A 13,780-nucleotide genomic window follows, 5' to 3' on the forward strand; every position below is an offset into this window, starting at 1 on the left:
ACCAATGAGTGGTCCCAGTAAGCTTTACTGGGATTTTACTACTATCCCCACCATATAAGCATCTGGCTTTTTGGTAGTTAGTCCTCACCAACCTACTCTTGTATTCCTTCTAGCTCTATTCACCCCTCTTAGATACATCTGCAGCATTTCAGGATGATAGAGACAGGGAACCTCAGCTCCGAGGGATTCCTATGCTATTGGTGTTAAAACTGCAAACCTGTGGCAATCATTAGGAGCCAAGGAATGCTGAGAGTAAGGAGGCAAGCTCTCCTCCACCAAGTTCAACCAGCCAAAACTACGTGTCTGAATTGCTGTCGGGGAAGGAGGTGAAGATCAGAAAAGAGCAGAAAGCAGAAATATAAAGAAGAGCTAATGGCCCCCGTTATTTACCTGCCACCCCTTCCTATTGCCAACATGCTCAGGCCCCAAACTTCTACTTGAAACTCACACCATCTACCAGCCATAGGCCTAAAGAAAAAAACAGCAAACTCTAACACCCTAGAATTCATTTTCTTCCCTTAAGAAGTTGGACAGTGAGCTACTGCACACCCTCACTCCCGAGGATGTGCACATCTAGGATGTCCTTCAAGAACTTCAACGAATTGTCTATAGCACAAAGGCTGTGCCTGATTTACTGAATCTCAAATTGAGGAGTAAATGTAAGGAGTAACTGCCTTAAAAGGGGCGCTAGGGTGGCTCAGTGGGTTAAAGCTTCTCCCTTCAGCTTGGGTCATGATCCCAGGGTCCTGGGATCAAGCCCCGAATCGGGCTTTCTGCTCAGCAGGGAGCCTGCTTCCTCCTCTCTCTCTCTGCCTGCTTGTGATCTCTGTCTGTCAAATAAATAAATAAAATCTTTTTAAAAAAAAAGAGAGAGAGAGAGAGACCTTTAAAAAGTCTCTTAAAATGGACTTTCCCCTGCTCTCATTTTTGGCATGACCAAGGTAGAGGTCCATAAAATCCAAGAGTAGAAAACATAAAGCCTTGCCTTTTGCCTTCAGTTCACCTCCTGCTCTGGAAGTATAGTCCTCTCCTCAGGCTCCACCATCCATCATCTCCCAGCAACAGAGACCATCCTCCTGGCTACAGAGTAAAGGACATTCTCCCAGCTGGTCCTAAGTTCAAGGAAATATTCTTGACTCTGACCTTAGAAATGACCATTCCCCATAAGATTCCAGAGGAAAGAATCCTCCTTGACTTCATTTAAATGAAAATATTCCATATAAGTAGAATAACAACAACAACAACAAATAATCATAGTCTTGTTACAGTAATGGATCCCCCATCCCTTCTCATATTTATGAAAAAGAGCACCTCAGAGATGAGATCATTTCATTTGTTAATAGACAACTAATTAAATGGCTGGAAAATGAGGGAAAGAGTCTTCCCTTTTTTAAATTTTTTTCATTAAATGGAATCTTGCAATCAGTTAAACAGCTGGCTTTTGAGCCATATTTACATATGAATACAATGATCAGTGCCTTGAAAGCATCTTTCAACTTTTGGAACATGACCCAGGCAGCTATACTGATACCCTAAGTATTAAGGGCATGATACCAGAACATTGGAGGAGTATTACAAATTCTAAATCTATGTTTTTAAAAATGGTTTTTACATCATATTTATCATTAGCAGTGGCATATGCTCAAAAGATATGTTGTCATTTGAAAGTATACCTGATGAAGACACAATTTTATAATCACTCCAGCTCTTATTAACTGGGTTCACATTTTTTCACTCACAAAGAAAAATGTTTTTATCATTCTATATCCAAGGTTGGAGTCCCCAGAATAACCAAGTTTGATGACTTAAATGATAACCATGAATTAAAGTTTATGTCAATGACTTTTTTATTTTTAGTAGTGCATAGCTCAGAAATAGGAACAGAACATGGTCATTGATGTATAGGAATTTGTCTAAGGCTAATAGTACAATTGCACACTAATCCTATACTTACTCAACTTGTGCTGTGTTTACCCTACTAATTTTTCTAATCTTTATAGAAATAGGTTCCTTCTAGTTCTGAACCTGCTTCAGCCCTAGTTAACCATAGCTTATTATTTCTACTATCTTTTTGTGCTACTAAAACAATGCTCACATTGTTGGATAAAACCATCTGAGGTATGTTTCAAACTTTCCTGCATTCTATGAAATGGTCATTTAGAGTGAAAACTAAAGCTCTCCTTTTATAACTCTCTATTGTTTTTTAAATTTTCAGCTTTAAGGATGAGAATGGCAAAACTGGGGAAAAAAGTTATCTGAGAGGTGTATCATCATCGACCTAAACATCCTTTGAAGAAGAAACTAAGAAACGTTTGCCAACTTCTCTTTTCGGTATTTTGTTTCTTTCTTCCTGAGACTCCAAAAATTATAATTATAGCCATATTAAGCCATGTGAATAAGCAGTAGTCATCATTCGTGAAAAAATCCCAAAAAAGCTAGGGAGAACAAATGCTTAACTTTTCCAGTTACTTGACACAATTCAGTGCGGGGGAGAAACCAGCATATTTTTATTGTATTGATACCAAAGCATTTCTAATAAGAGTGTGTTAAATTTAAGAATAAAGTTATTTAAAACAGCCTGACTATAGTCTCTTAACTGACATGGTAGTTTTGCTAATACAAAGATTGAAAGATCATAGGACGCCATTGCAACCTCATCACAGAAATATTCATCTTCCACCCTAACAAGTAAACATGGTTTCCCAAATCTACAAGGCATTAAGACAACTGCACCCTCCTGCTAAGGACCAGTTTATTTGATAGAGACTTCAAACTCTGCATCCATTTCAAAGGTGCATGCAATAATTAACCTCACATTTTGGGCCTAGGTTTGTAGTATCTTGATAGTTTTCATGACTTTTGTCCATGATAACTGACACATTGATTCTTCTTGAAATATTATCTTTTCTTTCATTCGGTTCAGTGTGAACTCCATGGTGCAATGACTGATTATGACCTAAGGCTATTAGATGGAGAACTTCCCATATTCTCAAAGAATACAAATCTAGTCTATGTTTGACCAATCCTTATAAACATGTTAGAAGCCTAATATTAAAACTTAGTAGGAATGCGTACAGCGTCTCATTCCTAAGTGTTCTTGCCAAGATGTTAAATCCCGATTTGAAGAATATTCCCATGCCAGTTCTCTCCTACTCTACCTTATTGTACTGTTTTCCGCCCAGCACTCTCAAAATCCATTCTCACACACCTTCCCCTGGATCATGCCAGTGCATATTACACAGAAACCGCAGTCCTTCAGTGAATAGTCTGTTTCCTCTCAGGGCAGAAACTGAATTTCTCTGGTGAAACTATAATGAGACCTTACCTTGGTTACTGGTGTGGAGGCAATGAGAGGTCAAAGAAGCAGATCCCGATGAGAACAAGCTTAACCCTGCCAAGCATCAACCTCAGGTGAATTGTTTGCATGGGACAGCTGTTCTCTAGCATGAGAAAGCTCCTCTCTCTGCTGGCCTGAAATCCGGGAAATCTGGAGGTTCAAATTTCAGAGACACCTTGACACAAATTCCCCTACCCCAGGTCCAGTGGTCCCACTCCTTCCCTTTCATGGCTCTGACTTTAGCATAAGTGACTCATCAAAATTGCAAATTCATTTGTAGCTCTGCCATCTTTGTGATTAAAGCATTGGCTTTTAGTTTTGATTGTGTGTACACAAATGTTTCCTAGAACACTGCCTGGCACCTAGTAAGTGATCGATAAATGAATGAATAAATGAATGGTTCGGGAAGGAAAAGATGTGGTCTGCCCTGGGGTGGAAGGGGGGGAAGGCCAGTCAGGGCGGTCGAAGTGAAAGTTGTTTTGTTTTGTTTTGTTTTAAGTTTTTGGTTTTTGTTTTATTTCTTAAGATTTTATTTATTTATTTGTCAGAGAGAGAGCACAAGCAGAGGGAGCCGCAGGCAGAGCAGGCAGACAGAGAAGCAGGCTCCCCACCCAGCAAGGAGCCCCATGCGGGACTCCATCCCAGACCTGAGCCAAAGGCAGCGGCTTAACCGACCAAGCCACCCAGTCTTCCTGAAGTGAAACTGTATTATCCCACACACCAATTCACTGATTCCTGTGCTCAGTGAAGAAAGGAAAACTAGAAAACGGAAGTGAGGTGCCTTATTGCGGCTCTTGCCTCACAGCGTCCCTCCAGCACCCTCTATCGGCAAAGCCTAACGTTGCATCAATAGGCAAAGGAGAGCTGTTTACAGGGTCAAGATCATGGAACAGGGTAAAGGGTGCATTTGGAGATGAAGCATTAAATGATGAAGATAAAGATGAAGCATTAAACTACCATAGTCCACCCATTTTTCTAACCCATCTTCCCACATTTTTCCTTCCACATACATTTTACCATTCGAGAAACTGAAAAACTCTGCTTCCATCTAATAAGATGCTGCTATCTTTTATACAAAGACTTCACCCTCTCCCCAAAAAGAGGAGACACACACTCTCAAGAATCATTGTATCCACAGCTAACTACATTAGACATTACTTTTAAGAACAATTTTGGATTTTTTTTTTTAGATTAACAGAGAGATTGAGAAGATAATACAGAGTTTCCATATACTGCACACCCAGTTTCCCCTATGACTAATTTCTTTATTAGTGTGGTACACTTGTTATAATCAAGTGAACTAGTAATGATGCATTACTAAGTCCCATAGTTTATTCAGATTTCTTTAGTTTTTACCTAATATTCTTTTTTTGTTGTTGTCCCAGGATCCCACACAGAAACATTACTTTTATTTCTCATGTCTACTTATGCTCCTTTTAGATTTTTCCTGTTTTTGATAAGCTTGAAAATTTGAAAATTACTGGTCAGATATTTTATAGGATGTCCCTCTGTTGCAAATTGTCAGAGGTAAAGTGACATTTTCATTGCATCATATCAGGGGTACATAATATCAACAGCTTATTACTGGTGATGTTGACCTTGGTCTCCTGGCTAATGTGTTTGTCAGGTTGCTCCATTGTAAAATTATTATTTTATCCCCTTCCAACTGTAGGCTTTGGAAGGAAATCACCATATACAGCCTACGCTTAAGGGAGTAGGGAGTTAGGTTCCTTTCCCTGAAGGCAGAGTACCTATATAAATTATTTCAAATTCCTCTGCACGAGAGATTTTTCCTATTTTCCCTATTTATTTTTTCAATCATTAAATCAATATGGACTCGTGAATGTTTACTTTACACTTGAGTTATCATCTAAATCAACACAATTTGCTGCTCAAATTTTTTTCAGTTTGGGCCATTTAAGGTGGCTCCTATATGCCTTTTATGTATGCCCAAAAATGTTTTCAATATGAAGTGTCTTTCCATTTCATCATATCTTTAGTTTCTTTCAACAATGTTTTGCAGATTTCAGTTTAACAGTCTTGCATTTACTGGGATTTATTCCTATTGTATTCTTTTTGATACTATTGTAAATGGAATTGTCTCTTTAATTTCACTTTCAGATTGTTCATCACTTGTGTTTGGAAATACAACTGATTTTTATACATTAATTTGGCATCCTGCAACTGCAACCTTCTTGAATTCATTTGTTCTAGTAGTTACTGGATTCCTTATAATTTTCTTTCTTTCGTTTTTCTTAAAGATTTTATTTATTTATTTGACAGACAGAGATCACAAGTAGGCAGAAAGGCAGGCAGAGAGAGGGGGGGGAAGCAGGCTCCCTGCTGAGCAGAGAGCCTGATGTGGGGCTGGATCCCAGGACCCTGGGATCATGACCTGAACTGAAGGCAGAGGCTTAACCCACTAAGCCACCCAGGCGCCCCGCCTTAGAATTTTCTATATATGAGATTATTCATCCATAAAAAGTAATAGTTTTACTTCTTTCTTTACAATCTGGATACCTTTTATATCTTTTTCTTGCCTGATTGCCCTTGCGTGAGCCTCCAATACCATGGAGATGCAAAATGGCTAATGTGTTTGTCTTATCTTATTCCTGATCGTAGAGGGAAAATGTTTAGTCATTCACCATTGAGTATGATGTTAGCTATAGCGTTTCTCACATAGCTTTAACATTGAGAAATTCCCTTTTATTTCATATTTTTTGGGTGTTTTATATTATGAATGAGTGCTTCTCTTTAATTCTGTCTACTTTTTCTTCATGCATTTTGAAGTCTGCTGGTAGGAACATACATATTTATGACTGCAATGTATTCTTGATAAATGAATGCTTTAGTCATTAAGAAAGGTCTCCTTTTATCTCTGTTAATACTCTTGGCTGGAAATGAAGTTATCTACCATAAATACAGACATTGCGCCCTTCTTGTGCTTAATATTTCATGGTATACCTTTTTTCATTTGCTTTCAAACTATCTGACTATATTTAAGTCACATAATGAGTTTTCCCTTTTATTTTAAATCAGTCTGACATTCTCTGACCTTTAATTAGAGTATTTAATCCACTAATGTTTAATGTAATATTAATATGGTGAGTTTGGGCCTACCGTTTAATTATTTGTTCTCTATCCCTTCTGCTTTTCCTCCTTTATTTTTCCTTTCTTGCCTTTCAAAGTTATTTAAATAATTTTAAAATTCCATGTTAATTCTTCTTTTGGCTTTTTTTATATAAGTCTCATTTTTTTCTCTAGGAATTACAATATACATTCTTAATTTTTACATTAGAAGTTACTGAGAACTAACACTGTAACTTTAAATAAAATGCAAACATTTTGCAACTATTTAGGTCCATTATCCCTTCCCATCCTTAATGCTAAATTGTTGTATGTAGTACATTCACCTATATTACAAGTCCCATGAAAAAATGTAGGCTTTTTTATTTACTTGTTTTAAACAGACATATTTATTATAAAGAATTGAAATGGGAAAAATCCAAAACAGATTTTATATTTACAATTGTTTATCATTTTGAGGGCTCCTCATTCCATCCATGCTCCCGTTTAGTATCACTTCTCTTTAGACTGCAAAACTTCCTTTTTCATTTCTCTTATAGTTCATATGTGTTAGCAACAAATTCTCTTAGATGTCTTTCACCCAAAAGTGTCACCATTTTGCCCTCATTCTTTTTTTAAAAAAATATTTTATTTATTTATTTGAGATAGACAGGTAAAGAGCGAGAGAGCACAAGCACAAGCAGGGTAGGGGGAGGAGGGTTGGGCAGAAGGAGAGGGAAAAGCAGGCTCTCCACTGAGCAGGGAAACCAGTGTTGGGCTCCATCCCAGGACTCTGGGATCATGACCTCAGCTAAGGGCACATACTTAACAACTGAATGAGCCATCCAGAGCCCCCACACTGCCCTCATTCTTGAAGGATTTTTTTTCTTTTCTAGATAGAATTCTTGATGATTCTTTTCAGCACTTTAAAGATGTTATTCCACTTTCTCTGGCCTCTACATATTCCTACAAGAAGTCAGATATTAAATCATTATTTCTCTGTATATAATTCCTCCTTTTTATCATATTTTTTTTTACTTTCAAAAGCTTGACTATGATTTTTAAAACATGACTGTCTTTATGTGTGTGTGTATATATATATAATTTTTTTCTTTTATTTTTGCTTAAGTTGTTTTCCTACTTCATGAGTCAGTAAAGTTAAGCTTTTTAGCAAATTTGGGAATTTTCTGTTCATTTTCTCCTCAGATTTTCCTCTCCTTCTTAAATAACACCTAAATATGTTATTTAACAAGTCCCTGAGACTCCTGTTCAATTGTTTTCCAAATTTTTTTCCTTCATCTCTTAAAAGATTAGACAATATCCATTGATCTGTCTTCAAGTTCATGGGTTCTTTTTTTTCTGTCTCCATTCTGATATTAATTCCCTCAGGGAATTTTTCAAATGGTTTTATTTTTTCAGCTCTCCAATTTCTATGTGATTCTTTTGTATTGTTTCTATTTCTATGCCTCTTTTTTATTTATAGCAAGCATATATTCTTTTACATCATTGAGGATAGTTATAATAGATGCTGTGAAATCTTTATCTCTTTAATCTAATCATCTAAGAAATCTCAAAGGTTAGTCTTGATTGATTATTCTTTCTTTAAAGCATGGGTTGAAAAACTATAGCCCATAAGGCAAATCCATCCCACACCCTCTTTTGTGTATGTTTTTGTATGGCCCACGAGCTAAATATGCTTTCTCAAATTTTTGAAGGATTGGTGAAAAAAAAAAAAACCCACATATGTGTATTCTACAGAGACCATATGTGGTCTACAAAGCCTAAAATATTAGCTATCAAGCCCTTTAGCAAAAAAGTTAGCCAATCTTTACTTTGAAGACTGGATCAGAATTTCCTGGTTCTTCTTATATTAGGTAATTTTGGATTATCATCTGTACAGCATAAAATATTACATTATGAAAATACCAGATTCTCAGGGCACCTGGGTGGCTCAGTCAGCTAAGCATATGACTCATGCTTTCAGCTCAGGTTGTGATCTCATGGATCATGGGATCGAGCCCCATGTGGGCTCTATGCTGAGAGGTGAGTCTGCTTCTCTCCTTCTCCCTCTCCCTCTGACTCTCCCCCCTCACACACGTTTTCTCTCTCTGTCAAATATATCTTCTTAAAAAAACACTGGATTCTCTTATCTTTCTCCAATGAATGATGTTTCTTTGGAAATGAAGAGTTAACTTTTCTAATTAACTGGATTAGAAGGCTAACTCTGTTTCTTGTGTTACAGCTCCAATTTCAGGTCAACTTTTTTTCTTTGCTCTAAACTGCTTTGTTTGCTTCACACATGTGAACATATCCAAGGGTCAACCAGAGCTTTGGGTAAATAGGAATTGGGATCCCCTCTCTCATGTTTTATTTCCAAGATTACCTTACCCCACCCCTGACAATGGGAGTTGTCCCAGCCATCAGTCTTCTGGTTTCCTATGCCAGAAGCACTGTAGGTCCCCCACCACCCAGCACCACACACCATTGATTACAACTCCCCAGAACTTAAAAATTTTGAAAACAGGGCACCCTAAACCATTTGCCTTCTCTGGCTGTTGACTCGTCACCAGCATCCTCCTACTTCTGTTCATTCCTGGGACCTTCAAGTAGATACTCTGTTGAAGTTTATACTAGTTTTCTGGAGGAGAGTTAGTTTGGCAGGATCTCACTCAGCCATTATCGGCATTATCAGCCATTATTGGCAGTACATGTTTAAAGTGTATGGGTTCAGAAAATTCTTGTACCAAGAATCTGATTACAAATCAGAAAATGTGTTTAGGTCCTTACAGAAAACCCAGAATACAGTAACAATTTCTTTTACACATGAATAAGACATCATATGAAGCATATATACTTCTAAAGGTATGTCCTAGGAACTTTTCTCCCCTAAACTAGGGGAATATAACCAGGCATAAAATAAAATTACATTAACTTCTCTGATAATGAAATAATGAAGCTGAAACCAAGTTTAGGGCCAGCAAAACCCCTAGATCTTTCCACCCAAAGGAATAATCCAAAAGCCATAACATCATAAGTATTTGTTTCACTGAGGTGATAGTCAAACAACATAAAATAACCATTTTATAGTGGACAATTTAGTGGCATTTCTCACATTCACAATGTTGTACAACTATCACCTCTATCTCCAAAACATTTTTGTCACTCCAAAATAAAATATTATTCCCGATATGCAATTACTCATTCCCTCCTCCCCTACCCTCAAGACTATGGCAACCACCATTCTGCTGTCTCTATGAATTTACTTATTTTGGATATTTCATACAAGTGGGATCATGATATGTGACCTTTTACATCTGACTTCTTTCACTTAGTATGATATTTTGAAGGTTTATCCAAATTATAGCATGTAGTAGTACCTTATTCCTTTCTATGGCTGATGATATTCTCTTTCTTTTTTTTTTTTTAACATTCTCTTTTTTCATAGCATTCTCTCCACCATTTGGCTATTGTGACTAGTGCTGCTATGAACACCAAATTTCTTATTTTGTTTTGTTTTTTTATTGTGTTAAAAATATACATAACACAATGTTTACCATTTTAACCATTTTTAAGTGTACAATTCATTGCATCAAATACATTCAGTATTATGCAAGCATAGCCATGACCAATCTCCAGAACTATTTCAAAATCTCAAACAGATACTCTGTTAAACATTCTCTTCTGTTCCTCAGCCCCTGGTAATCACCATTCTACTTTCTTCTCCATGAATCTGACAAGTCTTGGTACTTCAAATAAATAAAATCACACCCTGGTTGTCCATTTATGCCTGGCATTTCACTGATCATAATGTTTTGAAGGTGAAAATCAAAAGTTTTTATAAAACAAAAATACACATTTTATATGTAAGAATGACTGAAGTTTAACACTGTAATCAAACAGCATCAACATCACAAAGCACCTTTTGCTAGAATTACTTCATTCCTTCCTCACAACTGCCCTGTGAGGTGGGCTTTATAGATGAAGGAACCATGTTCAGAGAAGATATAACTCATTTGCCCAAGGACAGGCAGCTTATAATATAAACATGCATACACATATCTTCCAATTCCATTCCCAAATTCCTGGTCCTTTTTACTTTTATTTTTTTTAAGATTTTATTTATTTGAGAGAGACAGCACATGAGTTGGAGTGGGGGAGGGGGGGCCAAGGGAGAGGGAGAAGCAGACTCCCCACAGAGCAGGGAGTCCACCACAGGATCAGTCCCAGGACCTTGAGATCATGACCTGAGCTGAAGGCAGGCTCTTAAGCAACTAAGCCACCCAGGCACCCCACTCCCAATCCTTTTTAATTGAAAGGATCAGCTGCCTCCTAGCCCAATACCACACCACTTATAAGGATGGTCAGGAGGGACCTACATGGAAGGGAGAAACAGAGAGGCACCAGGGACAAGGAAGATCTTGAGACAGAACTTGATAAACCAGATTTTGCTAGAAAGAGAAACACAATGGGAATTCCAGGAATCACCATGACCATCCAGGACCTGGGTGCAGAGAAGCCTGGGTACTAGGCAAGGAGAAAAGAAGCAGGATATGGATAGGAATAGTGTGTATCCTAATCAAATCTGAGAAGAGTTAAGAATCCTAGCTTTCATTCCCATCTATAATGGATTATCTTAAACAAGGACATTTGTTCCTCTTATTTTCTCCTGCTTTACCAGAACATAGAGGTAAATAAAATTTCAGCCAAAAGCTACATGTGCCCCTAGAGCTTCCTAGTTGGCATTGACTGCCAGTCAGCACTGTCTTTTTCCACTGCATCCTGGACTGAGGCAGGATGTGGAAGGGATGAATATCACTTCCCACACATTACAGCCAAAATCCTGATTGAAACCAAGTAAGCACTAAAGTGAATTTGATTCATTTATTTGATAACTTATGCCATAGGCTACCTACACCGTTAAGATTCATTTTCACAGAGGAGAAAATAATAAAAGCAAAAAATAACCTCAGCTGTGAATGCTAACCCAACCACTTATTTTTATTTTATAGAGGAAATCATCTTTAAGAAGAAAACTTGTGATTTTGATCACTGAGGGTGACACTGCTGAAAATCTAAAGACATTTCATTTTATAATCACTCCTATTAAGGGAAGTTTTTAAAAAACTGTTTATTACAAAAGCAAGAATCATGATAAGAGTGAAGAATAAACTCTTTTCAATCTGTGGATATCAACCATTCATAAGCAGAAAAATCATAATTTGGTATTAATAAAATAGTGTCTCTATCAAGACTAAATAAGAAAGACTTTTTAAACAACTCTGTATATCAACTGATGATACAGCAAAATAGTGCCAACAGTGAATCAGGGAAAAGAAAAAGTTAAAATATCTTGGCCTCAGCACTAAAAATCCCATAACTTCATGTATTTGAAAACCAAACATACCAAGGTTCATTTTCCCTTAAAAGGAAGTTTTCTTTGAGGGAGGAGCAAGATGGCAAGATGGCAGAGTAGGAAATCTAAATATAGTTGGGAGCTCAGCTAGATAGAATCGAACCATTCTGAACAGCTACAAACATAACAGGAGATCAAAGAGAATTAGAGCAGCAATTCTAGGAACAAAAAAGCAACCACTTTCTGGGAGGCAGGATGTGTGGAGAAGTGAATCCGAGGAGACGTATGGGAAAATAGACTGTGGGTGGAGGGGCTGGCTCCACACAAGCAGTAGAGCAACAGAGCACAAAATCAGAACTTTTAGAAATCTGCTTCACTGAGGGACATCACTCCAGAGGCTAAGCAGGTGGGTGGAGCCCTCATGGGGACAGTGTGGTCTCAGGTCCCTTGGGGTCACAGAAAGACCGGGGCTGTCTGAGGGTGGCAGAGCTCCCAGATATCGGAACCAGGAAGCCAGCTGCAAAGATGGAGCTGAGGAATGGGCTCTCAGCTCAGGGTTATTTTAGACTGTGATCCACAGTACAGTCAGGCCACTTGCTCTTCAAGCAGGGACCCCACAAGTGGGGAGGCTTATCTTCCCTCTCTGGAGGCAGGAATCTGCGGCGTTTGGGCACTCCAAATGGGACTGTGCACCAGAGACAGAAACGCTCAGTCACAGGCTGGGTGAGCTTGGAGTGCAGCCAGAGACCAGGGAGTTGGGAGGGACTGACTGCTTTTCTCCAAGGGCGCACTGAGGAGTGCAGTGCCAAGCTCTCAGCTCCTCCTTGTGGAGATTAGGAGGCTGCCATTGTCATTTCCAACCTCCAAAGCTGTACAGAAAGCATTCAGGAAACAAAAAGCCACAGAGAGCTAACATGAGCAGATTACTTAGCCTAGACCCTGGGAAGGGCGTGCAATTCCGCCTCAGGCAAACAAGTGTGATGCAATTCCACCTCAGGCGAAGACATTTGAGAATTATGGCAATAGCCCCCACCCCCACCCCCACCACACCCCCGCCGAAAAGATTAGCAAGAACATCTATCCAAGACCAATCACTGAGAAATACAATCACCGATTGTATGAGAAATAATCGATTTCTGAGAAATAGATCACTCAGAAATATGGAACTTCAGAACTAGGGGAAAGCAACACATAGAATTCATGGCTATTTTCCCATGATTCCTTAGTCTTTCAAAGTTAAATTTTTTTAATTTTATTTTTTCTTATTCTATTTTTAAACTTTGTCCTCTTTCTTATTTTAATGTTTTTCACCTATTCTATCTTATCAATACCTGTTTTAAAAAGTCTTTTTTTAAAGATTTTATTTATTTATTTGACAGATAGTGATCACAAGTAGGCAGAGAGGCAGGCATAGAGAGAAGGGGAAGCAGGCTCCCTGCTGAGCAGAGAGTCCAATGTGGGGCTTGATCCAAGGACCCTGGGATCGTGACCTGAGTCAAAGGCAGAGGCATTAACCCACTCAGCCACCCAGGTGCCCCTAAGTCTTTTTAAATTTTCATTGTTATAGTCATATTCTATCCCTTCATTGTATTTAACCCTATTTTGTGTATACATACAGGTTTTTCTTTCTTTAAAATTTTGGGATACAGTTTCTTCTAACTGATCAAAATATACCCTAAATCTAGTGCATGGCTTTGTTCTAGTCTCTAGCCTGATCACATTCTTTCCTTTTTTTCTTTTTTTCAACCAACTTCTTATCAATTCCATTTTTAGAATCTTTTTTAATTTTCATCTTTACAATCATATTCCATCCCTTTATCATGTTTCCCCTTATTTCTGGATATATATAAGATATTCTTTCTTTAAAATTTTGGGAAGAAGTTTTTTCTAACAGACCAAAATACAACCAAAATCAAGTGTGTGGTGCTATTTCATCCACTAGTCTAAGAGAATTCCCCCCTCAAAATCAATAAAAATATGTACACACCCTGTCATCTAATAGTAAAACTTACAAGTCTCAGTAA

The 13,780-nt window shown here is 38.0% G+C and overlaps 1 protein-coding gene across 1 annotated transcript in view; it reads left to right on the top strand.

The window, feature by feature from the left end:
- PALMD (palmdelphin) overlaps positions 1-2,582 on the top strand; it is a 52,214-nt gene extending 49,632 nt beyond the window's left edge. The window contains exon 8 of the mRNA XM_044238747.1: positions 2,216-2,582. Coding sequence (XP_044094682.1) covers positions 2,216-2,259 — 44 coding nt within the window. The 3' untranslated portion in view covers positions 2,260-2,582. The remainder of the gene's footprint in view (positions 1-2,215) is intronic.
- Positions 2,583-13,780: the final 11,198 nt, after the last annotated feature.

The sequence above is a fragment of the Neovison vison genome, chromosome 2 (assembly GCF_020171115.1).
Source record: "Neovison vison isolate M4711 chromosome 2, ASM_NN_V1, whole genome shotgun sequence".
In the NCBI taxonomy this organism is placed as follows: domain Eukaryota; kingdom Metazoa; phylum Chordata; class Mammalia; order Carnivora; family Mustelidae; genus Neogale; species Neogale vison.